Source organism: Equus przewalskii, chromosome 10 (genome assembly GCF_037783145.1).
Source record: "Equus przewalskii isolate Varuska chromosome 10, EquPr2, whole genome shotgun sequence".
Classification (NCBI taxonomy): domain Eukaryota; kingdom Metazoa; phylum Chordata; class Mammalia; order Perissodactyla; family Equidae; genus Equus; species Equus przewalskii.
In genome coordinates, this window is record NC_091840.1 from 15,035,855 (window position 1) to 15,058,635 (window position 22,781).

At 40.1% G+C, this 22,781-nt stretch overlaps 1 protein-coding gene across 3 annotated transcripts in view; it reads left to right on the top strand.

The window, feature by feature from the left end:
• Positions 1-977: 977 nt before the first annotated feature.
• POLG2 (DNA polymerase gamma 2, accessory subunit) overlaps positions 978-22,781 on the top strand; it is a 32,545-nt gene continuing 10,741 nt past the window's right edge. Inside the window, exons 1-10 of one of the 3 annotated variants that reach the window (XM_070561604.1) lie at positions 978-2,927; positions 6,914-7,040; positions 7,164-7,269; positions 8,347-8,520; positions 9,365-9,505; positions 11,523-11,603; positions 14,094-14,194; positions 16,248-16,365; positions 17,807-17,902; positions 19,961-20,064. In XM_070561604.1, the coding sequence (XP_070417705.1) occupies positions 2,186-2,927; positions 6,914-7,040; positions 7,164-7,269; positions 8,347-8,520; positions 9,365-9,505; positions 11,523-11,603; positions 14,094-14,194; positions 16,248-16,365; positions 17,807-17,902; positions 19,961-20,064 (1,790 nt within the window). In that variant the 5' untranslated portion in view covers positions 978-2,185. Of the gene's footprint in view, positions 2,928-6,913; positions 7,041-7,163; positions 7,270-8,346; positions 8,521-9,364; positions 9,506-11,522; positions 11,604-14,093; positions 14,195-16,247; positions 17,574-17,806; positions 17,903-18,791; positions 22,586-22,781 lie in introns of those variants that run through there. The other 2 variants (XM_008518281.2, XM_008518283.2) reach the window with 2 other exon arrangements.

Consider the following 22,781-nt stretch of genomic DNA (forward strand, 5'->3'; position numbering starts at 1 on the left):
TATAGCCCCGCCTTCAACTTAGTGTGAGAACAACACAGATGACTTTGTTCCTTTTGCAAAACTTAACAGTTTGAAAAGCTCCAAATAATTTGCTTTTTCAAAAGAGATATTCGTGCTCTTGGCTGTATTGTGAATTACTGAAATGTCAAACCAAGCTAAAAAACTATCGACCTTTTAAGGTGGTTGGCCAAGAGCTAAGTTTGAATTGGTTTCCAGTGTTCCCTAGTGCAGGTTATATATAGATTCTAGTCTTCACAGGCTCCCTGGGGCTCTTAATGTAGTCATACTGGGAGTCATGAATATTTTTCCAGTAATTCAAGGACCTCTAGAGGACTTCAGACTGTAAGGTTTATTCATATTCAGGCAAACACAGGAAAAAAACCTCATCAAAATTAACAGTTAACCAAGAGGAAGCAATGTAACTAAAAGCACAGTGACTGTAGTACAGGTGATCTTGTTAGGGTTAACATGGGTGGTTTATTCCTAGAAAGATCCAGGGGGTAGCTTTAGGTCTAACTGCGGCTCACCAACATTTGTAATCCTTTATTTCAATAATGGTTAGAAGTAGGTCTGACTATCTTCCCAGAGAGTGGTATAAATGTTTAGTTCTTTTTTGCCAGGAGAGGAGAGGTCTTTATGAGACTTCATTTAAATTCTGATTATTAAACTGAGGCTTTAATTGATGTTAATGCCTTATCTATAAAATGTAAAACAATCTAGAATTTGCTTGGGGGGGTTGGGGAGTGGTATTTCTAGGACTAATACATTGAAAACTGATTCAGCCTCTAGTAACTGAACACTTTTCAATAGCATGGTTAGTCAAATTCATTATGACTTTTAACTTACAAGAAGCTTTTGGAGTAGGTTGGAGTATTTATTACATATTTTACTGTTTAATGTCTAACGTGGGCCTTTAATTTGTAAACATTTATTGAAATGATTGTGGGGCTGTGGAAAACATTTACCTATTTACCTTTGAAGTAAGTTTTAAAAGACAGTCCACTTTTTAGCATGTGTGTTGTGTCCAGCCTGTGGTTGTCTTAACTAATAAATGTGATTTTTCTCCCCATTCTCTCTTTTATTTATTTGCGTATAGGCCTCTCCCCTGGTGTGTTTTTCCTGAGTATGGAAAACACAACACGTTAATAATGCCCAGCTTTGCAGTTTGATTAACATAATTGCTTTCCAACACCACTGTTTTCATTCTCTAATTTCTTTTTTTTACAAACTTGAGCACGTCTTTGTATAGAATGATTTTCTGAGCCTATCTTACAACAGCTTACACATGATGAAAAATTTTAACTGTTCTTGTGCTACGTTTGCTCAATTGCTAAGCTTTTGCCCTCATTTCATAAACTGCTCCTCCTCGGTAGTCTAGTGGAATCTAGTACCTTGTTCCTTTCAGCTGGAGTGATTTTCAAGGTTTCTGTATTATGTATTATGAAGGAAGTTAGAAGTAAGGAATCATGGGCTTTGGAATCAACGGTTTTCCTCAGTCTGAGCTTCACCACTTTTTCACTATTTGGCCTATTTCCTTAAGGGTTCCAGGTGTTAAAATAGAGATTGCAAGGTCGCAAGCCTGCTAGGTAATCGTAGATCTCTGTTTTAAATATTTAAGTCACAAGGTTTACTGCGTGTTTGATGAACCTTTAGAAGGGCACCTTATACGCTAGTGGTTTGTGCCTGCACATTCGCTTTTGCCCCTCCTTGCGGTTGGTTTCCAGGGTTCCCAGGTGATGTGCTGACGGAGGACTGTCCTTCGAGAACCACTCCGAGGTGTGAAGGGACTGTACCCCCTCCCTCGCACGGCCCAGCTGCACTCCCAGGACTGCTCTGGGGGTAGGCATGCTAGCGGCAGCATTTGCCTAGCGTTGCAACGAAGGCCTTGGTCTCCAAGCCACCACAGAGGGACTGAAAATGGGAACCAAAGTTTATTTTCGTGACCGTTTTTAAGATTGAGAAAAGGGGTATTTAGATGATGATTTGGGGAACATCGAAGTAGTTTTGTGTCCGATTTGCAAAAAAACTGCTAAGGAAAGTAAAGCTGACTCAACAGTGGCTGTAGCACGATGGTAAAAAGTAGGTAGGAATGCCATCCGGGCTGATGAGGTCAGCTAAAAAGAACAGCAATTAGAGGGTATCAGGCTTGATTGAGGAGAGAAGGGGCACGAGGCCGGCAGCCGCCATGTCGAGAGTGGGAGGTGCGCGGCGGCCGCGGCAGGAAGAGGGACGCGCTTCCGTGGGTGGGTCGTGCGCACACGCACTTCCGTCGCGCCTGCGCAGTGGGCGCTCCGGCTCAGCGTGGTGGCGGTTAGTTGAGATCAGCCGGCTAGGAGGAGACTGCCCCTTAAATCCCGAGGCGATGCGCTCTGGTGCAGCTGTCAGGGCCGGCCGCAAGGTCTGCAGGGTCCTGTTGTCTGGGTTTGGGGGTCGACTAGATGGAGGCCAGGCGGAGCGGCTGACAGAAGGGAGTAGCTCTCTCGGAGGGCCCCTGAGTTCGCACGAGGAGCTGCCCCGGGGGAGCGAGCCGAGAGAAGCCCCGGAGTCCGGTAGCGGGGGCAGCGAGGCGCTGGTGGAGATGTGTCAGAGAAGATATTTCCTCAGTGGCACCGAGCGGCAGCTTAGCCGAGAGTCTCTTCTGAGCGGGTGCCACCCCGGCTTTGGTCCCTTGGGCATAGAGTTGCGGAAGAACCTGGCGGCGGAATGGTGGTCCTCGGTGGTAGCGTTCAGGGAGCAGGTCTTCCCGGTGGACGCCCTGCACCATGAACCAGGCCCTGCGCTGCCCAGGGACAGTGCCTTCAGGTTAGTTTCTGCAGAAACGCTACGCGAAATCTTGCAAGACAAAGAGATGAGTAAGGAACAGCTAGTAGCATTTCTTGAGAACTTACTAAAAACTTCTGGGAAGCTACGGGAGAGCCTTCTTCACGGTATGCTTCACGATTTCATGCTTCAAAATAGGTGTCGGGGTGGAAAGGCAGTCTCGCTCCTTTTCGCGAATTGCAACTGGCCCTTTATTCACGTGGGAAGGAAGTTATGTGGTTCTCGTCTTTTTGAAGTAATTGGGTGTATTTACATGCGTCTACCCTGGAGGAAACTGGTCCACGGAATCGTTACTGTTCCTTCAGAGTCTGGCCGAAGGACCTGATAACGCTCTCAGTTTCACGGGGCTGGAATTTTAGAGTTCAACTGAGCCCCTGTAGAGTTAGGACCTAAATTAAATCATGTGTTTGACTTATTTGTCTGTCGTTACTGAGATGTTTATAAATATTCCACAGTTATTCTGCTATTTTACACACAACAGACCAATCAAGAGCTCATTTTTCTAGAGCAAAAAGAAAATACCCTCCCCCCCCCCCCGTTTTGTTACTGAAAACTGATCTACAATCTGTCGTTTGAAGACCCCTTTAGGTAATTTTTGAGTCGGCAAAATAATAGGACTAATCAAGCTTTTTAAGTGATTCTTGAGTGAGTACACAGGAATTTATAGGGCACCATTTGCCTTTAATGTCAAATAGAACATGATTGCAGAGATTCTGAAAAAACAATTAAGGTTCTTTATAGGACAGACTTGGCTGCCACAGTGTCTGATTCTTGCAAAATGCTATCTTTGCCGTTTTTCACTAAGTGGTACTATAAAGTAATTTAAAATAACCAGTGTCCATGGTTCTCTGAAAATTAGTACCCGTGTTGTAACCTTCTAAAGATTTCCTTAATAAAGCAAACGAAAACTCGTGAATAAAGGTGACAATTTTGATTTATACCGCTTTAATTATTCCATAGTGGCCTTACTTTGGGGGAGTTAAGTCACTGCTCATTACCATGTCCCAAACCAAATCAATCTTTTCTTCCCTATTTGAAAATGAAATTTAAGCTCTCTTAGATGTCCATTCATCAAAGCGTCTATTGATGTCCCAGACATTTTCTTGCCCTCAGGAGACTAAAGCCACTTATTTGCCAAATCCTTTGGTTGTCTAGGGTTTAGCTTAGAGTTACCAGTTTGCCACTTCTTTCTACGCCCAGTGCCCTTGCTTGCTTTCTTCCATGTCTGAACGATTGTGGTAGCCGCTCCTTATCAATAGTTTTTTAAAAGTCTCGGTCATTATGTCTCCAAACATTGTAAGTGCCCATTGTTTTTCTTCTGTCCTTCTGTGACTAATTACACGTATGTTGGACCTTTTCCCCATCTTGTCAACTTTCTTGACACATTAATCACATTTTAAAGTCTCTGTGTAGAAACCCAGAGATATCCGTTTCTAGTATCTGTTTTCCTCCGGGCTTTTGGTCATTTGGACTTTTCTCTTGATATTCTAGGTAATTTGTGTGTAAATTATAGAGATAAATTGAAGCTTTAGGTGGCGTTTTGATAGGCAGCTCGAGTGGGAGCATGTCTTCTTAATACAGTCTGGGATTAAGTTTATTAGGGGCTGGGCTGCATTCAGTCTTTTCACCTCTACTCCGAGAGTGTAGTCCTTTGAGTGTCCCTTGTGAAAGACTGGAGTGTTTACCAGGGCTCCTCCTCCTTGATGAGCTGGGAACAACAATTTTTTGTTTGTTTTTTTTGTGAGGAAGATTGTTGCTGAGCTAACGTCTGTGCCAATCTTCCTCTATTTTCTGTGGGACGTCACTAGAGCGTGGCTTAATGAGCAGCGCTAGGTCCAGCCTGGGGTCCAAACCTGTGCACCCAGGCCTCTGAAGAGAAGCACATGAATTAACCCCTACAACACCAGGCTGGCCCCCTATGAGCTACAATTTTTGTACTTCCCAGTCTCGTAACATGTCAGGAATCTCTACTCAACACTTCAGCTTCTCAGCTCTGCTGCATGAGAATTGGAAAAGCAGACTAAATGTTGGGTTCTCCTCTCTGCACTTCCCTTTTCTCCAAATCTTGGACCCTCAAATCCTTGCTGCCTTGATAGCTCTCCTATGTCTTTATATTTTACTTTTATTTATTTTTAATTAAAAAAAATTATTTTTTCCCTCTTCTCCCCAAATCCCCCCAGTACATAGTTGTGTATTCTAATAGTGGGTCCTTCTAGTTGGGGCATGTGGGACACTGCCTCAGCATGGCTTGATGAGCGGTGCCATGTCCATGCCCAGGATCCAAACCCGGGAAACCCTGGGCCACCGAAGCAGAGCACCGAACTCACCCACTCGGCCTCGGGGCTGGCCCCTCTACTATGTCTTTAAACAGAATTGTTTTTTTTTAATGTTTCTTGACCAGCTTTTCTTGTTATCAACAAGCTAGTGTTCTCTTACCAGAAGTGGAAATCTCAAATCAAGCAACTTTTGAACACAGTGCTGTCATTTAGTGGGATATAATCTAAGTGCATAAAGAACTACAAAAAACCCCTTGAACTTAGATTTATTCTAGGTAGAAATGTTGGAATTATAATTCTGAAGCTATTTGGTATGCATTATAGGATAAAGCAAATAGATGGATAGATTAATGTTATTAGGCACCACGATTTTCACTGTAAGAGAAAAGAGATAGAAATATAAAAGAAGGCAAGCATAATCTTTGTAATGTTGCATTTGAATTGACAGTATCAATATGACCTCATGATTTTTAAAAATATCTATTTCCTAACTTTCTTCATTGAAAGGGCCTGGAAGCAATTGCACTCAATAGCAATGAGTACACCTAGTACCCAGAATTTGGTTTCTAGAGTGAACCAGTGCTTGGAGAAATGGCTGATTCCAGGTCTGGGGTGGGGAAAGTACAAGGTGAGTTTGGGACAGTTTATGGTGCTAGAAAGCAAAGAATTACTTGAAAACTCGTGGGTTCATGTCAAAAGGACACAGATACTGGCTTGCAGGAGACTCCCACTGGCTAAATTTGGGACAAATTGAACATTAAAATAAATATCGATGGTAATGGATTATAACATATTAAATAAAATTAATCCATAGTGTTAATTTAAAAAATAAGTAATTGAGGCTGCTGGTGGAGGGAGGAGGTGGAGAAAGTTTATATTTTTACAGAAGCTATGCAATAAATGTAAAAGGAAAGGTAAATTAGAAAAATAACTATTTTATGATTTTGCAATCCCCAGTATTATAATTGATTCAAGCAAGGATCATAAATGGATTCTAAAATATTGGGTATAAGATTGTTGGGGAGCAGGATACTATTGGGGAATGGATATTCACTACATTAACCAGGTAGTCAAATTTGGTTTCGTTAGTAGTGGGATAATCTGATATTATGTTCCTCCTGTTAGGATGCAGTAAGACATGCACATCAACTGTGTAGTATTTATTCCTGCTAAAAATAACCCAAATTAAATCATAAGGAAACAATCAGACAAATCTCTAGTGTGAGATAATCTATGATTAGACTGGATTCAAATAAAAAGTCAATGTCATTAAAAGCAAAGTTAGAGAGGGGAGGAATTGGGAAATGTTCTAGATTCAAAGAGATTAAAGAGACCTAATCAAAATGCAGTGCATGAACCTTAGGGAGAAAGAGAACAGCAATAAATGACATTTTGGGTGACAACTGGAGTAAACAGAATATCAACCATATGTTAGATGAAATATGATTAATTTTATGGTGTAATAATATACAGAGAATATTTTTAATTTTAGGAGATTCGTGCTGAAATATTTGAAGTGAACAAGAAAAAGAAAACAAATGTGGCAAAATGTTGACAATTGGTGAATGTAGGTGAAGGGTTTACAGGTGTTTATTGTCCTATTTCAGCTTTCTTGTAGATTTAAAAATCTTCAAACTAAAATGTTGGAGAGAAACTATCTAAAATTAAGTTGTAATCAATTAAGATCTGCCTTAGTAGTTCCATGCCGTTGTACTGCTCTGTTAGCATTATTGTGTTATTAATTTGTCTATTAATTGACCAAAATGATGTGGGTTTATAGAACAGATTTATAGGATGATTGGTCTATCTTTTGACAGGTGCCTTGGAGCACTATGTTAATTGCCTGGATCTGGTAAACAAGAGGTTACCTTATGGCCTTGCTCAGATTGGAGTGTGTTTTCATCCTGTTTCTGATACTAAGCAGACACCTGATGGTGTTAAAAGGTACTAAAAATGGCAAATAAACTTGGCCTTGTATTTAAATAGTCAAGAACCAGTCATTTTCACTTTGGGATAGATTATATAATTTTCAAATAAGTAATTATCTGATATTTCTGGTATCCAAAGAATTGGTGAGAAGACTGAAGCTTCACTAGTATGGTTCACTTCAGCAAGAACTGCAAGCCAATGGCTTGATTTCTGGCTACGTCATCGACTCCTATGGTGGAGAAAGGTACTACAATAATTATCCTAATTTAATCTTTTTTTTTTTTTTTTAAGATTTTCTTTTTCCTTTTTCTCCCCAAAGTCCCCTGGTACATAGTTGTATTTTTTTGGTTGTGGGTCTTTCTAGTTGTGGCATGTGGGATGCCGCCTCAGCATGGCCTGATGAGTGGTGCCATGTCCCTGCCCAGGATCCGAACTGACGAAACCCTGGGCCATTGAAGCAGAGCACGTGAATTTAACCACTCGGCCACGGGGCCGGCCCCCCTAATTTAATTTTTAATAAGTAAATTGTCTTAGTTTGTCAGAGGTAATACTTCTCTATAATAAATGAAATTTTATTTGATGTAGCTATGTTATATTTATAAGACAGCTATAATAAATCAACAAATACAAATAATCTCTCTGCAGTGATTTTTGTTTTTCCATATAACAAAGTTACTTTGGTTAAGACATTCATTGCTGTCTCTCTTTTGCTCAGAAGCTTTTGTTCATAAGCCTTTACATTCGAGATCAAGTTCAAGTCCCTCACCTGGCATTCCTGACTGGTACTGACTTTGACTCTTGCCCACTGTCACGGCTCTAACTTTTGCTTCCTACCTCCATGAACTCTTCATGTTAGTGAAAATAGTTCTGTAATTTCCAATCAAGTTTTAGTATATGCTGAAGAGAAAAGAGTTGAAGAAAGCATTTTTTGTCTCACCCTTGTCTTATTTTTCTCCAACTCTTAAAATCCCCACCCACCCACCTAAACTAAATGGAATAATCACAAATAATTAAGCTCTTCACAGAAGGATAAGAATGGTGAGTATATGATGCTTTCTTCTTTATCCCACTTAGTTCATGGTTCCCTTCACCTCTTACTAATTGACCACAGAAAGGCTAGATAGCATCAACAGTTGTTCTCTGTAGTTCTTTCAGACTAAAAAACAGCATTTTTAGCAGTACATTCCCTCATATTTAATTACACTTAATTTTTATTTGAGACGTGATCAGTTTTGTTCAGTTGCTGGATAAAAAGTCTCAGGCAACTTTTTAACATTTATTTTAATAAGTTAGTAAGACAAACTTAAACTTTCTTTTCCAGTTTGCCATGAGTCCATCTAACTTCAGCAGCAGCGATTGTCAGGATGAAGAGGGACGAAAAGGAAACAAACTTTATTACAATTTTCCCTGGGGAAAGGAGCCAATAGAAACCCTGTGGAATTTAGGAGATCATGAACTTTTGCACATGTATCCTGGAAATGGGTCTCAATTATACGTATGTTTTACCTTGAGCTCCTATGTATCCTTTACCCAGATTCTCTAACTGTGATTATTTCTGAACTATTTGAGAATAAGCTGCAGACATGGTGCCCCATGACCTGTTACTCCTTCAGTATGTATTTCTCAAGTGCAAGGACACTCACCTACATAACCACAATGCAACCATCAAAATCAGGAAAATAACAGTAATCTACTACTACCAGCCAATCCACAGAACCCTTCAAATGTAAGCAGTTATCCCAATATGCCCTCTGTGGGTCCAGGATCCAACCTGGGGTCATGTATTTCATGTCCTTATGTATCCTTAGTCTCTTTCAAATGAATAATTCCCTTTATCTTTTCTATCTTTCTTGATCTTGACATTTTTTAAGAGTACGGGCCAGTTACTTTGTAGAATGTCTCTTGGTTTGAGTTTCTCTCATTTTTCCCCATGTATTTTTGTTAGGAATGCTACAGAAATGGTACTGCCCGCTTCTCGGTGCATCATATCAGGAGGCAATGACAACAATTTGTTTTTGGTGATGTTAACTTTTACCACTTGGCTAAGGTTTCCACCAGGTTTCTCCAATGTAAAATTGATAAGTATTTTCTAATGAGTAAGTCTTTTATGGATAGATGCTTTATATAAATAACCTGTTTCTCACCAAATTTTGACCTACTGGTTGCAGCATCCATTGATGATTCTTGCCCAAATCAGTGGTGATTTGTTAAATTAATTTTATCATTCATTCTAGATTTATTGATCAGTTTGTATTCTGATTCTACAAGTCTAAAATATGTAATTTTAAGAGAGAGTTCTGCTAAATGATACTTTATTTTTGCTTTGCTTTTCTGTGAAGGGCCGAGATGGACGAAAAAGCGTGGTTCCTTCTGTTTTATCTATAAATGGAGATCTAGACCGAGGCATGTTGGCTTACCTCTACGATTCTTTCCAGCTAACAGAGAACTCCTTTACAAGAAAGAAAAATCTTCATAGAAAGGTGCTTTTGATATTTCAGAGATAGACTTGGGAAACTTAAATATGTTTTTATCCCCCTTTTTTTTGTACTAGTGTGCTTGTTTTATAACATAAACTCTGAATAATAAACTTATTTTAGTGCAAGTCATTTAGGTATTTTTCAGTTTTTCTAGAATCTGGCCACAGGAATAAGAAGTGGATTCTCACACAACGAACCAGGCATCCCTATTGGGTAATCCCAAAGGCATTTCTGTTTGATCATGGGCAGCCAGACAGCTGTCTCTGGTTCTTAGCCCCTGAGGCTTTTCATTGATGGCTTCCATCTGTATCAGAAGCTGAATGTTAAGTAGGAGTTAAGACAGACAGATCAGCAAGTCTTGTCTGCTTCTGGTCTGCCCCCAAGTGGCTGATCACTGAATCACAGGGACTAGATAGGGGCCTGAGTCAATGGAAAGGCTTTAGGACATGCAGCTTGAGCATTTTTATAGGCTCAAAATCAAGAGAGACGAAGGATTGAAGTTATGGGAGAGAAGATAAATGACTAATAGAGCAAGATTTTGGAGGAAACAGGAGGGAATCAAGACAGGATCAAGAATACAAGTTGGAGGGACTGGTCTTGAAAGGGAATTATTTGAAACAGTAGGGAAGAAAGAGATAAATAGGCTACTGGGGCTGGTTAAGTTTTACTCATACTCTATTTTCCTAGGGAATTAGGAGGCAAGATTATTAGCTTAAAATGTGGAGGAGTAGGGTTTTAAGTTGCAAGAGTTTAGAAGAGTCAGATTCCTCTTGAATGTGAAAGGGAGCTGCCTACATCAAAAGTTTTAACATGTTGGGTGCTCAACTGGGATTGGCAACTGTGAGCTTTCAGCGACACTCTGCATTGTTAAGTGATTTATTAGGCAGTGTTCATGGAGCCTGATATGGCCGTAGAGAAAGTTAGATTATAGAATTGTTCTGGGGGTTGGGATTTATAGGATGTATATAGCAAGCAAACAAGGGGGATCCTTTCTTTCTTTCTCTTAGACCCCACATTCAAACAATCAGCAAAACCTGTTTGGCTCTGCCTTCAAAACATATCCTGAATCTGACCATCTTTTACCACCTCCACTGCTTCCACTCTGGTCTAAGCCACCATCATCCTCTTATCCCCCTGCTGAGTGGCTCTTTTAAAAGATACATGTTACTTTGTGCCTCTGCTTGAAACACTCCAGGAAGTTCCTCTTCTCACTCAAAGGAAAAGCCAAAGCCCCTAAAATGTACAGAACCTTTTCCTTTTTGACCTGCTGCTCTCTACCTCACTCAAGCTGCCCTAACAGCACGGACCTCCTTGTTGTTTCTAGGTCGTGCCAGGCGTGCTCCCAGCTCAGAGTCTTGTCATTTGTTCTCCCTTTGCCTGGAGTGCTCTTCCTCCAGTATCCACAGGTCTTGTTCCCCAACCACCTTTCAAGTCTTTGCTCAAATGTCACCTCAGAGAAGACACTTTCTCTTACCACCTTATTTAAAATTGCAAACAGCCCTCCCCTACCTCACCTCTTGGCCAGCAGTTGCTATCGTCTCCCCCTTTTTTAGCACTATTATTTATTTTGTTTATTAGCTGTTTCTCTCCATCGTGAGGGACAGAGATTTTTGTCCCCAGCACCTACAGCTGTTTCTGGCACCAATGAGCCATTCAGATGTTTGTTAAATGGATGACTGAATGAGAAGAGTGGTGGGTTTGGGCGAGAGAAGGTCCAAATGATAAGCCACATGGCCCAGGCTGGGCAGGGAAGGCAGCGATGCCGGAAGGGGACAGTTTGAGGGAAAATGGAGTTGTCAGAAAACGGCAGAGTATCAAGTGAACTTACTTCTGCAGAACATCTAAGTGGAGAAATCCGTAAGCAGCTGGATACATCATTACATGATTTTTTTGTGGCCTCAGCTGGCTTCCATTTTCACACAGAAAGTTTTAACTTTATGAAGCTCCATGTTTGTTTGTGCTTGTATTATATTTAAACAAGATGTGCTGTCCTTTTTCCCCTCTCTTTAAATTGTCTTAGGTACTTAAACTTCACCCCTGTTTAGCCCCTATTAAGGTTGCTTTGGATGTGGGAAGAGGCCCAACAGTGGAATTAAGACAGGTGGGTTAAATGAGTTTAATGTCATGATTTTAATTATAACCATTATTCCAAGTAAATGAGTAGCTTGCCACTTAAAGTTTTATTTTGATTCATCTGCTTTTTAAAAATTTTTAATTAAATAAGGAACGGTGGATAAATACTATGGTTAGTTATAGATAATTTGAAGTATAGTGTATTAAAGAAGCTGAATACAGTTCGGTGGATTTTGCTGTTAACGTCATGCCCAGTCATGGTTGCATTTTTTAAGTGAGTATGCATAGTTTGGTAATCAAAATTTTCGTACAGATGTCTAGTAAATTATTTCTTTCCCCCTTCTCTTTTTAACTTAATGCTTTTGATCCTTATTGGTATAAGCACAGGCTCTAGATCTGTAATCTTTTTTTTTTTTTAAGATTTTATTTTTTCCTTTTTCTCCCCAAAGACCCCCAGCACACAGTTGCATATTCTTCGTTATGGGTCCTTCTAGTTGTGGCATGTGGGACGCTGCCTCAGCGTGGTTTGATGAGCAGTGCCATGTCCGCGCCCAGGATTTGAACCAATGAAACACTGGGCCGCCTGCAGCGGAGCGCACAAACTTAACCACTCGGCCACGGGGCCAGCCCCTAGATCTGTAATCTTATTTTGATTTTTCTAATCTATCTGGTTGAATTACTCTTGAGAAAAGCCAGGAGGGTGGTTCTTGTTCCTTTCCAGCAGTCATTTCTGTCTAGGTGACTCAGACCCATCCAGGACCTGAGTGAGGACACTGGAAAGATGTAAAGAGTGAGAGTCTTGGCTTTCTGCCCGGACTCCTGTGCACATGTCTGGGAAGGTAAGGATAGCTCAGAGAAAGGGAAAGGAAGATAATGGCTTAATTTCCACATTCCCCTTCCCCCCCCGCAGGTTGTGGCAAGCCACCCAACACCCTGGTAGGTAGCCAGTTCCTACAGTTTTTTGCTTGAAGAACAAAGAATTCTGCCCTCTAGATTTTTGTGATTACAATTGTGGGCCTTTTTTTGTTTTTGTTTACTTAAAAGAGTATAGTAGTATTTTGTGCCTTGAATGTCTTTAATTTACCAAAAAGATAGTGTGTTATGTATCTTATTCTGTTTTTAACTTTTTGCCTCAGCAGTGTGACAGAGAGAATACTTAAGCGTGTAACTTTTGGGCTATACTAGAGTTTTTGTGGATTAAATACACAGCGATGGGATTTTTGGTTAAAATGAATCTGTATCCTTAGTTTCACAATATCAGCTAGATTGCCCTCCAGACGGGCTGTGCCTATCTGTCCTCTCACCCATGGTGAGGGTTCTCCTTTCCCCATGCTTTCAGTGCTTAATCATGCTTGGAGCTTTTTCTCTCCTGTTCTACCTTCCATTAGAAAGAGCCAATTTTCTGCTGGCAACCACTAACTTATTAAAACTCATATTTATTTTTCCTTATTAATTTCTTAGATTTATTAGTATCTATATTCTCATCTATCCCCAAAATATCGAGTACCTTAACACCCATTTGCTTCACTGTGGTCGTTCCTTGGGAACCTGTTAGGAATGCACATTCTTGGTCCCCACCCCAGACCTGCTGAATCAGAAACTCTGGGAGTGAGGCTGAGCAATCTGTGCTTTGACAAGCCTTCCAGGTGATTCTCATGCTAGCTGAAGTTTGAGAAACAGTGCTCTAGCTCAGGCACACCCCCACCCCCAAGCCCCGTGAGGGCGTTTGGTATTGTCAGGAGACCGGTTCCGGTTGCCACAAGGTGGGGAAGGATGCCACAGGCATCTAGTGGAGGCCAGGGATGCTGCTAAACATCCTACGCCAGCAGTGTGGGATGAAAGAAATCCTGTAGAGCTTTAGTTCTCAAATGTTAAGGCTGTTTTCAATTTTGCTTTGTTTTGCTTCACCATTGCTTCTTAAGAAAACAGTAAAGTCTACTAAGTCATTTACTCATTATTACTTCTGTATTTCCAGTCAGACTTTTGTCTCCAGCATTCCACTGAAACAAATCAATCAAATCACTCATTCTCTTCTTGAAGCATTTTCTTCAGTTGGCTTCAGGAATACCACTCTCCTGGTATTCCTCATACTTTTCTGGCTACTTCCCCTTAGTTTCCTGAACTGGCTCTTCCTTCTCTTCCTGATGGGAGTATAACCCTGGGGCTCAGTTCTCAACTCTCAGATGAGTTTAGAGTTAACACAGCCTTTTAGATTTCTGTTTTTCTCTGATAAAATCTGTTTGGTTTTATTTGTGTTTTAGATGATAATTCTTATATTTGGTATAAAAGTTTCTCTCAGAAGATTTGTATTTAGTATTCAGCTTTGCGGTGCTTAATTTCTTCATTTTCAGAGGAATTATATAATTTATAAGTATACAATATATAAATTATATCACATAATTAAAAGAATTTATGTCCATTGTAAAGATTGAAAAAGGTGATTTATGGTCCCCAAAAATAGGGTAATCACTCTGGCTACTTTTCTTTCGTATTTGAAGTTTTTGTATTTTTTCCCTAGGTTTGTCAAGGGCTATTTAATGAATTACTAGAAAGTGGAATTTCTGTGTGGCCTGGTTATTTGGAAACTGTGCAGTCCTCATTGGAACAACTTTATTCAAAGTAAGAATTGTCTTCTTTGCCACTAAAAACTGTCTTTATTCAGAGTTTTTGATCATATGATGTTTCTTTATGAGTAACAACTCTCTTCTAAATGTATATATAATATAATTTAAAATTATTGCTAATTTTCCCCCCATTTTACAGAACCACGTGCCCTTAGTTAATTGCTACAGCAGGGAACGATATTTATCAGGTATATTTGAGCGCATACTATGTGCAACGTTAAGACTTAACATCATGAAGTATATATACCTGAGTTTATCAATTAATGAGAGTTGGAATTATGTGTATTGGGTGCATTTGTTGAATCAGGACTGAGGGAATCTGAGTGGAGTACCTTTTCCTTGCTGGCCTCGTGGTTCATTCTGAGGCTGAGTGGAAGATAATTCCATCCAAGAGGACAGAGAACTAGTCTTCTCAGTGATCTGCACCTCCCTTCACCGGATCGCTCAAGGCTGAAACCTGGATATTGTCCTTGACTCCTCTGTCTCCTTACTCTTCACATCCAGTCAATCACTCACTGTTTGTCATCCTGCCTCCTACATGTATCTCAGATCCCTCTCTCTCCATCTTCACGCCAATACCCAAGTTAAGGTCACCACTATCTCTTGGCTGGATTAGTGAAGTAATCTCCTAATTGACCTCCCTGTCTCTAATCCTACCCCTGCTATTTCACTAACTTCTCTTTTTTAGTAAAGTAATTCATTCTTCCCTCCTTTGAGTTTACTTTGTTATTCTTTTAGCTTTTTGTGTTGAATATATATCTTTTGGGTGAAAAGTTGTGAAGCTTTGTGTTTTGGTCCTCGGTTCTCTAGTAACTAAAATACACCTTTCAGATGATGTTAGAGGAAAAGTAGGTTTCTATCAATAAAGCAACTAATGGTTTCATCATATATAAAACGAAGGGGTGGTACTTGGACTTCCCAGTCCTCTCGGGTTCTAAAATCTTAACCTTGGAGTTGTGTGGACATTATCGAGTTACAGTCATTCTTTATTTGGTAAAGGCTTTATTGTCCCGGGAGATTTTTATCCAAGTATTTATTAAGTGCCTGCTGTGTTATATGTACTTTGATAAAGCAGTGAACAAGACAGAAAAGTTTCCTGTTCTTATAAAGCTTATATCCTAGTGGGACAAAATAGATGAAAACAAGTAAATAGATAAATAAGATCATTTCGATGGAGTCCTACAAAGAAAAGAAACGTTAATGAGATAGTGTGACTGGGTAAGCAGCAAGAAGGCCAGTGTGGGTACTCAGTTATTGCTGAACTAGAAACGACAGTTGGCCCTCCACATGCCCAGTTCCACATCCATGATTCAACCAAGCATGGAGCAAAAGGCCTATGATGGTTGTATCTGTAGTGAACACGTACAGACTTTTTTTCTTGTCCTTATCCCCTCAACAATACAGTTTAACAACTATTCAATAGCATTTATATGTATTAGGTATTATGAGTGATCGAGAGATGCTTTAAAGTATGTGGGAGGGTGTGCGTAGGTTATATGCAGATGCCACTCCACTTTTGTAAGGGACTGGAGCATCAGCATATTCTGGTATCCATGGGCACGGAGGTTTCCTGGAACCAGCCCTCAGCAGATACTGAGGGATAACTGTATACGTTAGCATACTAAGTTATACGTTAAGCATGATTTTGGGTGTAAGCTGTCGTACACTGGATCTTTATTATAGTAGTATGACAAAAGACGCGAGTCTAAAATATTGTTTACTGTGTCCGAGTCCCAGCAGGCCGAGGCGGCTAAGTTCATCCATGACATCGTCCCAAATGACGGGCTGAGACACCAGTGTTTATTTCTCAGATTTTATTTTCTTTTATGACTTTTCAGCTATTACAATAAGTCAGAAACTTTCTGAAATTTTACTTTGAATACAATTAAGAAACTTGAAAAAGGTGTTTTTTGGTTCAGCCCTTAAGCCCTGCCTTTGAATTTTGTGACTCATGAATGTAGCATGAACTCTAAGGAAATTAAAGCTGGTAATGTGGTGAATTTACAGTTGATACTTGTGCTCATGTGTTTTGTTTACTTTTTTCTTAGATATGATGAAATGAGTATCCTCTTCACGGTTTTAATTACTGAAGCTACTTTGGAGAATGGATTAATACATCTGAGAAGTAGAGACACCACAATGAAGGAAATGATGCATATATCCAAAGTAAAAGACTTTTTAACCAAGTATATATCATCAGCTAAGAATGTATAGATTTTAATATTTGTATAATAAATATTCTTTCCTAATTTGGTAGTCTTATATTAACTTACATTTTTTTTAGTCCCTTTGCACTTATGAAGTGGACATTTGTGGTGCTTCTTCTGATTCAGTTTTTATTACTTATATTTCTTGATATATTCCATTGTATCAGGAATATGTTCAGTTACAAGAAACAAAAACCCTGCCATACTGGATTAAGCAAATTGCAGTTTGTTTTTCTCATAACAAGGAATCTAATGGGCAGACTGTCCAGAGCTCGTATAATTGTTTCCTCTATAGTTAGGGACCCAGGCTCTTGCTATCTTTCTGTTCCACCATCTTTACTGTGTTGGCTTGTATCTTGTTGCTTCATGGTCACAAGGTGGCCACTGTATTTCTAGCCTTCTCTTCCACATTCTAGTTAGGAAGTTAAAGAGATAAGAGTTAGCCAGCCAAAATCTACACAGAATTCGAAATATATTACGATGTACCTCCAAAAGCTATATAATGTTATAATCCAATGTTACTGCAATTAAAAAATAAAAAAATTTTAAAAAAAAGAGTTAGCCAGCCAAGACTCTTCCCTTTTTTTTTCTTTTTTAAATTATTGCATTGAGGTTTATATTGGCTTATAACATTATGTAAATTTCAGAGGTACATTATTATATTTCATTTTCTGTGTAGACTGCACTGTTTTCACCACCAAAAGTCTAGTTTTTATCCATCACCTTACATATGTGCCCCTTTACCTCTTTCACCCTCCCCCCACGCAACTCTTCTCTTTTTAATTATGAAAGTAAAAGCTTTCTCAGACATCCCCATCAGAAGACTTTACGTTTCATTCATCAGAACTGGGTTACATGGTCATTCCTAGGCCAATCACTGTGCAAGGGAATAAGAATATCATGATTAATTTGGATCAAACACAGTTTTATCCCTTGGGGCTACAGTAGTGTCTTACCCTCTCTGAAGTGGGTTTTGTTATCAGGAAGGAAGGGGTCTTTATGGAGTCTGCTACATGTACACTGTCAAATATCTAAGATTAGCCTAAAACTAAACTTTTAAAAATTAGAACATTAATTGATTTTTGAAAAGCAAGCTAAGTGTTAGATAGTATAATGTAATTATTAGTGTATTTCATGTCTAATTCTAATAAATATGTTTGTAAGAAATCTTTGAGCTTTTAGGTGCTGATTATGTTTGTGTTCATTGTAATCATTACCAACCTGACAAAAATGCCAACTGATAATTTGTGTAAAATATCTTGAAAGGCTGCCTAACTTGTCTTAGTTGACTTGACTTAGTAGGTTTTTATTTTCTGGTTATTATCTTTTGCTATTGTATAGAATTTCACACACAAACATATACCAAATAGTATAATTAATCTCATGTACCAATCACCCAGCACCAACAACCACCAACCCATGGCCAGTCCTGCCTCACCCACCCAGCGCCAGCCTTCCAGGCTTTTTTGAAGCAAATCACAGCTATCACTTCGTTTGTAAGTATTTCAGTTAAGGATCTTTTGTTAACCATTATCATACCTAAAAAAATTAATACTAGAAGATATTAAGGAATTATTGACAATTCCCTTGGGTGTGAATGGTATTATGGCTTTATTTTTCTGTTTAAAAAGTCCTTATCTGATAGAGACACATACTTAAATATTTTGAGTGAAATAATATATCTGAGACTTGCTTTAAAATACTCCAGTTTAAAAAAAAGTGGTGGGGGGCCAGTCCAGTGGTGTAGTCATTAAGTTCATGTGCTCTGCTTTGATGGCCCAGGGTTCGCAGGTTTGGATTCTGGGTGCGGACCTATACACCACCCATCAAACCATGCTGTGGCGGCGTCCCACATACAAAAATAGAGGAAGATTGGCACAGATGTTAGCTCAGGGACAGTCTTCCTCAAGCAAAAGAGGATGATTGGCAACAGATGTTAGCTCAGGGCCAATCTTCCTCACCAAAAAAAAAAAAAAGAATATAGATGAAAAACAAGGATGACGCTGAGTTGTTGAAACTTGGTGATGAGTACATGGGGGTTTATTGTACTGCCTCTGTTTTTGTATATATTTGAGAATTTTTATAATAAAAAGTTTTAAAAACCAATTCTTAAATATCCATTCAGTTTTCAATTGGGTAGTAATTTCATAAAATTTTGTACTGTTCATTTGAATCAGAATCCAAGTAAGGCCAATTTATTGAAATTGGTTGTTAGGTCTTTTAATCTTTCTCATCGTATAGATTTAGGTGCTATAGGCACTCTCTCTCTCTCTTTTTTTTTTAAGGAGTTGGGTTATTTATTGTGGGATTTTCCTCTGTTGGGATTTTGCTTATTAACTCTCCACGGTGTAGTTTAACCTGTTCCTCTCTATGTCTTTCCTGTAGATTGAAAGATGAATCCAGAGGCTTGATCAATTTCATTTTCAACTTTTGGTGGCTAGATTATTTCATGGGTTGTGTTCTCCCATCAGGAGGCAGTAAGGTCTGGTGGTTTCTGTTTTGGGGATGCTAGTAATCACTGATCAATGCCCAGATCAGTCAGTTCCTTAGAGGTAGCAAAATGGTGATATTCTGATTCTGCCTTCCTGCTTCATTCATTAGCTAGAATGTTTCTACAAAGAAAAACATCTCATCTGCTGTTTGCTTAGAGATATGGGAAAGGTATGATAAATACTGGATTCATCCCCTTTAAAGTTATTCTTTTGATGCTCAAATTGTCCTATCTTTGGCCTGTGGGAGCCTCTTCAAGTTGGCCTCGAGACCTTTTGATACAACTTTAGTAGTCTTCAGTAGCTTCCTTGCTATCTAATGTAGAGGTTATGTATTTCAGAGTTTCTCCAGGGAGCCCTGGTTCCTTTTATTGGAAAACACTGTTTGGAGACCATACTCTGGGTAGTAGGGATGCTCGTTGCTGGAAAGTGATCTTTGTTCCTAGGCCTTTTCTGTGTTTAGAGCTAGCAAATATATGTGTGTGTATATTTCCCCCAAATTAAAAAATTCATCATGAATTCACACCCCTACTTTTCATTGAAATTCAGTACTGCAGAGGAGTGTGTGTGTGTTTTAATCAACTTTATTGAGATATAATTTACATACAATAAGTTTACCTATTTTAAATGTATGAATTATGAGTTTGGGCAAATGTGTAGCCACCACTACAGTGTGATACAGAGCATTTCCATGGCCCCAAAAAAGCCCCCTCATGCTCCTTTAGGACTACAGGGTTTTTACTTAACTTCTTCTATCATACATCTTTATCTCGTCCCACACCAAGATTTCCAACTCTTAAGGATACCGAGGGTGCTAGGATCAGGATGCCACGCCACACAGCTGCTCATTTGCTTTATCTCAATCACACAGTCTCAGAGTTACTATACCGATAATACCACCATATGTCTACCTAAAAGTTTAAGTTTTATTTTTGCAGTTTTGAGTTCAATACTTAGTTTTTAATATAACTGAGAGTCTAAAAACTTTTAAAAAATTATTTTTCTGAGGAAAATCTCAGTCCTGCCCACAGATACCTTTATTTATAAGTTACCTTGTCTTTGGAGGGGCCTCCGCCTTCACAGAGGGATTGCATTCTTGGTCTCAGATCAGCTGACTGTTACGGCATCTGCACTAACTGGCAACATAGAATGTTTACACTGCAGTTGAGGTGAGTAGTATTTATGGAGGATTATCCAGATCAGAGGTGTCCACCTGGGGTTACACATCAGAATCTCCTATGGAGCTTTTTTTTTCTTCCTCTCCCCAAAGCCCCAGTACATAGTTGTATATCCTACAGTACATAGTTGTAAATCATTCTAGTTCATCTATGTGGGATGCAGCCACAGCGTGACCTGCTGAGCGATGCTAGGTCCATGCCCAGGATCCAAACCAGCAAACCCCAGGCTGCAGAAATGGAGTGTGCAAGCTTAACCACTTGGCTGTGGGGCTGGCCCCATTTTTTTTCTTTTTTTAAAATTTTTTTGTGAGGAAGATTGTCATGAGCTAACGTCTGTACCAAGCCTCCTCTATTTTACGTGGGATGCCACCACAGAGTGGCTTGATGAGCAGTGCTAGATTCACACCCAGGATTCGAGCCCGCAAACCCCGGGCTGCTGAGTCAGAGCACGCAAACTTAACCACTATGCAACCAGGCCAGGCCCCTCCTATAGAGCTTTTTAAAAATATATTTGAGCCCTATCCAAGACACACCTACTAAATCTCTGACAGTGGGGCCCACACAAGAATATTTTTAAAAATGTATAGGTGGTTTCTGATGTTCACCCGAGCAGTAACCACTATTAAATTTATCAGAAAGCTGCATACTGAGATGGATTGTTTTGATAGAACTTCCTTCCAACCCAATTGCTTTTAATAAATTTTCTCACCAAATACCCTTCTCAGGTATTATGCCATAGCAATATATATTGAAAGATGTTATTAGAAATAGTTTTATGAAACTTGGTGTTGATTTAGCTGTAAGAATGTTCTTGAAGGCATTTGTTTGCTGTGTTATATCACAGCTCCCTGTGAGCAGGCATGGGACAAATTTCTCTCAGATTTGGATTCCAGGGATGGTCATGCTTCTCCTGAAGTCTGGCCTGTTATTATATGTGTTATGTATTTGTATGTTCACTTCATTCATTCACCAAGACTTTGAGCACCTCAGTCCCAGGCACTCTGGGTGCTGGGGATGTATTGGTGAACCAAACAGACAAGGCCCCTGTAGGGGTGGGTAGGTGCCTGGACAATCTCAGGCAGTTTCAGACAGTGACAGTTTGTAAAGGAAGTGGAGCAGGACGATGCGCTACATCATGGCCGCGATGGTGTGCTTTACGTAGGTGATCAGGGAAGCCTCTGAAGACGCGACCCTCGAACTGAGACCGAGTGATACGAAGGAGCCAGCTGTGTGAAGATCTGGGCAGCACATTCTGGGCAGAGGGACTAGCAAGTGCCAGGGCCCTTAGGAGGGAAAAGGTGTGGTGTGACTAAGGAACAGAAAGAGGGCAGAGGGGCTGGAGGAGGTGAGCAGAGGGGAGATGGGTAGAAGATGAGGTCAGAGAGGTGGTCCGGGGCCACATCACTCACAGCCATGGGGCCCATAGTAAGGAGTCGGGAAGCAACTGGAGCAGGCGGGGGTGCTTTAAGCAGAGGCGGGACGTACTGTTGTCTTGAGAAAGATCACTGTGGAGAATGGAATGTAGAGGAGCAGAAGAAGCAGAGACGGAGAGCGTAGAGGAGAGAGAACTGTGAAGGGGCTCGGACAATAGCCCAGGTGATGGTAGCCAGGACAAGAGAGGTAGCCATAGCCTTCTTAGACCTGGCAAGAGGATCCCCTGCCCTGGGCCCTGCCCTTTGGAGGGTCCTGCTCTGGCCCTTCTCCGGCTACACCCTTCCGCTTGGGACGTCTGAGAGGCCAAGGAGTCATGCTGGGAGGTCATTGTAATCCTTAGGTGTCTGTGTTTTCTAACCTATAAGTTGATGTGCTCCTGGAGGCCTCACTGTCTCTGTAGTGTGTACTGGGGAAGGGTCAAAGGTAAGGCACTTGCCCACGTCCCTCCAGGGCAGTAAATGAGAAAGAAGGAAACTGATGAGCTTCAGGCATCACAAAACCACTGTTGATCTTTCCTCTGGCTAAGTGTCCCCTTTACATCCTTTGGGAGAAGCAGCACTAAGAGAAGGAAGTCTCCTTAGGTTGTAGTCCACCAGCCCTGGGAGCCGAAGGGGCAGAGGAACAAATGCTTGAGGGCAGCTGGTCAGAGCACAGCTGTTTGCAGCTCCTCACCACAGCTGTCCTCGTGTTACCCTGTGGATACTGCCTTTCCCAATTTTCTGTTGGTCTTTTTCTTATTGATTTCTAAGAGTTCATTATATATTATGGAACTTTGTACTTTATCTGAGATGTGGGTTCAAAATATTTTCCCCTAGTTATTCTTTTGACTTAGTTTATGTTTTTAAAATGTAATTTTAAAATGTTTCATCTAATTAATTAAATTTAACAATCCTTTGTGTCTTCTGGATTGTGAGTCACACCTAGAAAAGCCTTCCCCTCTTAAAGATTATTTTTAAATTCCTCCTATTCTAGCACATCTGTGGCTTTATGTTTAGGTATTTTAATATTTGATCTATGTGAATTAATTTTGTTGTAAAAAATAAAGTAGGGAACCAATGTGGTTCTCAAGTTTGAATAATATATTGAATAATCCGTCTTTTCCCCACTGATTTAAAATGCCATGTTTTTCATATACTAAATTCCCATATATATTTAGATATATAGCTGGACTTTCTATCCTGTTCCATTGTTCTCCTTGTCCACCCATATACCAATACCACACTTTTAAAATCAGGGTAACTTTATAAAGTTGTTTCCAACCTCATACAGACCTC